The sequence below is a fragment of the Buceros rhinoceros genome, unplaced genomic scaffold (assembly GCF_000710305.1).
Source record: "Buceros rhinoceros silvestris isolate BGI_N320 unplaced genomic scaffold, ASM71030v1 scaffold13111, whole genome shotgun sequence".
NCBI lineage: Eukaryota > Metazoa > Chordata > Aves > Bucerotiformes > Bucerotidae > Buceros > Buceros rhinoceros.
The window spans coordinates 54,520-56,816 of record NW_010393788.1 but is presented as its reverse complement, the minus strand read 5'-3'; the positions used below and the strand labels follow the sequence as shown (position 1 = coordinate 56,816).

Genomic DNA, 2,297 nt, shown 5'->3' with positions numbered 1-2,297 from the left:
AGCAGGCATGAGAAGCTGACTGGAGAAGAGCCCAACAGCTCTGTGCATTTCTGGAGCCCCATGAACTAATAGAAATTTAGATATTTTTGTTTGTTTGTTTGTTAACATTGTTTTGAGGGCGGGCATGAATGCCAGTTAACACTGGGTAATGAGCATGATTGGTAATTAATGAGCAGGAAACACAGCAGACTCCAGCCAGGGACAAGTCCCATAACTAATATTATATATATGTGTGTATTAGAGCAAATATTCTAGGAACAGCGCACAGGAGTGAGAGACCAGCCCCAGCAGTGCCTGATCCCACAGGGCCACGTGCGATGCCACAGAGCAGCGAGAGCCTGGTCCACACAGGGTCCGTTTGGGCCTTGGCACACTTACAAACGTTCCTGGTGTGAAGCAGATGATTTTTCTGGTGAATCTTGGGGTTTCCCTGAGATTTCAACTTCTGCGTGGTCCTTGTGTGCTTGTCTCAGGAGCTCAGCCATGGGTGGTTCTGCCTCACTCCTGGGAGTGCTGTCCTGGAAAGGAGAATAACTGGCAGACACGTCTTCCTCCGAGACGATGGGAGGGTGCTCCGTTGGCTCGCTGTCTTTACACTGCCTATGGTGTTCGTCCCTCTTAGGTCGTGACCTATACAGTTCATCGGGCAGTGCAGAAAACCCTGTGAAAAACACAGAGAGGAGGAACATCAGTCATTCAGCACTAAGTGAAGGATGTCAAAGTACCATGTCCAGAAAAGAGCGTTATTTATTTCACATCGTTTGGAGGTGTTTCTTCAGGTTACAACCATTAATCATCTCCACTACTGAGCTGTTAAGCTGCAGCCATCCCACATCACAGCAGAATCACAGCAGCCTAGATACCTGAATCCAAAGGGTTTTCCCCAAGCACGGAGTAGCTTTTCTTCTTTTACAACTAACTCTCTGTCAAATGCTAATGCAACCTTCTTACCTTTTCTGAAAGTACTTGTGTAAGGGGAAAAAAAAATAAACCCAACCAACTGGCCATAAGCCTCTGCGGCACCTTCTGACCACCTTCCTTATCCGTGCTGTCGAAAAGGAGACCCTAGTGCTCTGTCTATCCATCATAAGCGTGAACGGCCTCAGAAGAGCAGCGTCACTGGGACCCCCCCCACCCCGGAGAGGTTACCTTCGCTGTGGTCCAGCCCCATCATCTGCTCAATCTCTGCGTACGTGCGAGTGCCATGGCCCGGCGTGGAGTCTATGCCGCTGGTCTCCATCAGGTGAACGATGTCCATGCGGTTGATTTTTGTAAGACACTGGGTAAGGTTTATATCTGCGGCATTAGAACGACACAGTGTGTGAAACCCTGTTCAGAACCACGCACGCACTCTTCCCCGTTTCCCAGGCAAAGGACAGAGAGGGACAATAGGACACCGTGAGTCAAGAACAGCTGTGCCTAGAAGCACTGCTTCAAACCGAAATCTAACAGGAGGGCTGCCTGTAAAATTAGAGCCCTTCCTGGCTTTCCCGTTAGCAAATTCCTTCGTCCCCGAACAGTTTTCAGTTTGGGAAGAGGCAGCCTCGGTGCTGGTCCCCTCTTTCTTTGCTGTAACATCTTCTGCCTTGCCCTCCACAGAACAACACAAGACACAACTCCTCCTCTTCTCAGAGAATCCTGTGACAGGCCGCGTTACCCAGACCAGCTTTAAACCAAGCTGGGTTGGCCCTGTGGTGATTGACTGACTCTTTCCAGAGCCTGAACTGTACCCAGATGTTCTGCTGGTGCGTCTAACACACGTGTCGCCTCAGCTGACCAACTGGGGGCAGGTCAGCAGACCGTAACTGGACACAAACCTGTTGCGTGCTTCCCGTCCCTTTCCAGCCAGTACTTGAGGAGGGCATGGCTCTGGTCTTGGAGTGAATTGGGATTTTCAATTCGGATCTGGTGAATTTGCTCTTCGGTGAAATCCAGTTCTCTCGCCAGCTCTGAAAAAAGAAATCCATCTCTGTCACGACAGCCTTGTCTTTCTCCCCCCTTACACTGTCGGCAGCCAAGGGGATCACGAACAGATCTGAAAAGTTGAATAGGTCAGAAACTTTGGTCTGGCATTTTATAGGGCTAGATAAAAGCACAATAAATACTGCTACTGCCCAGGACGTGTTTCACTGAAACAAAGAAAATGTCTAGGAACTACAGCTGAAAAAAAAGTAAACCTGGTTAACTAACTAACTGCTGCAACTGTCAACTTCACCAAACACAGCTGAAATCGAACCCCAGCTAGTCAAGGAAGTCCGAACAAAAAAAAAAAAAACAAACCTCAATTTACCCCACCC

General features: G+C 48.9%; 1 protein-coding gene across 1 annotated transcript in view; it reads right to left on the bottom strand.

Moving 5' to 3' along the window:
* Positions 1–2,297, bottom strand: part of LOC104501227 (ankyrin-2-like) — a gene marked incomplete at its 5' end in the record, with an annotated part of 62,548 nt that overhangs the window by 6,037 nt on the left and 54,214 nt on the right. The window contains 3 exons of the mRNA XM_010145004.1: positions 379–661; positions 1,150–1,296; positions 1,818–1,949. Of these exons, the coding sequence (XP_010143306.1) occupies positions 379–661; positions 1,150–1,296; positions 1,818–1,949 (562 nt within the window). The remainder of the gene's footprint in view (positions 1–378; positions 662–1,149; positions 1,297–1,817; positions 1,950–2,297) is intronic.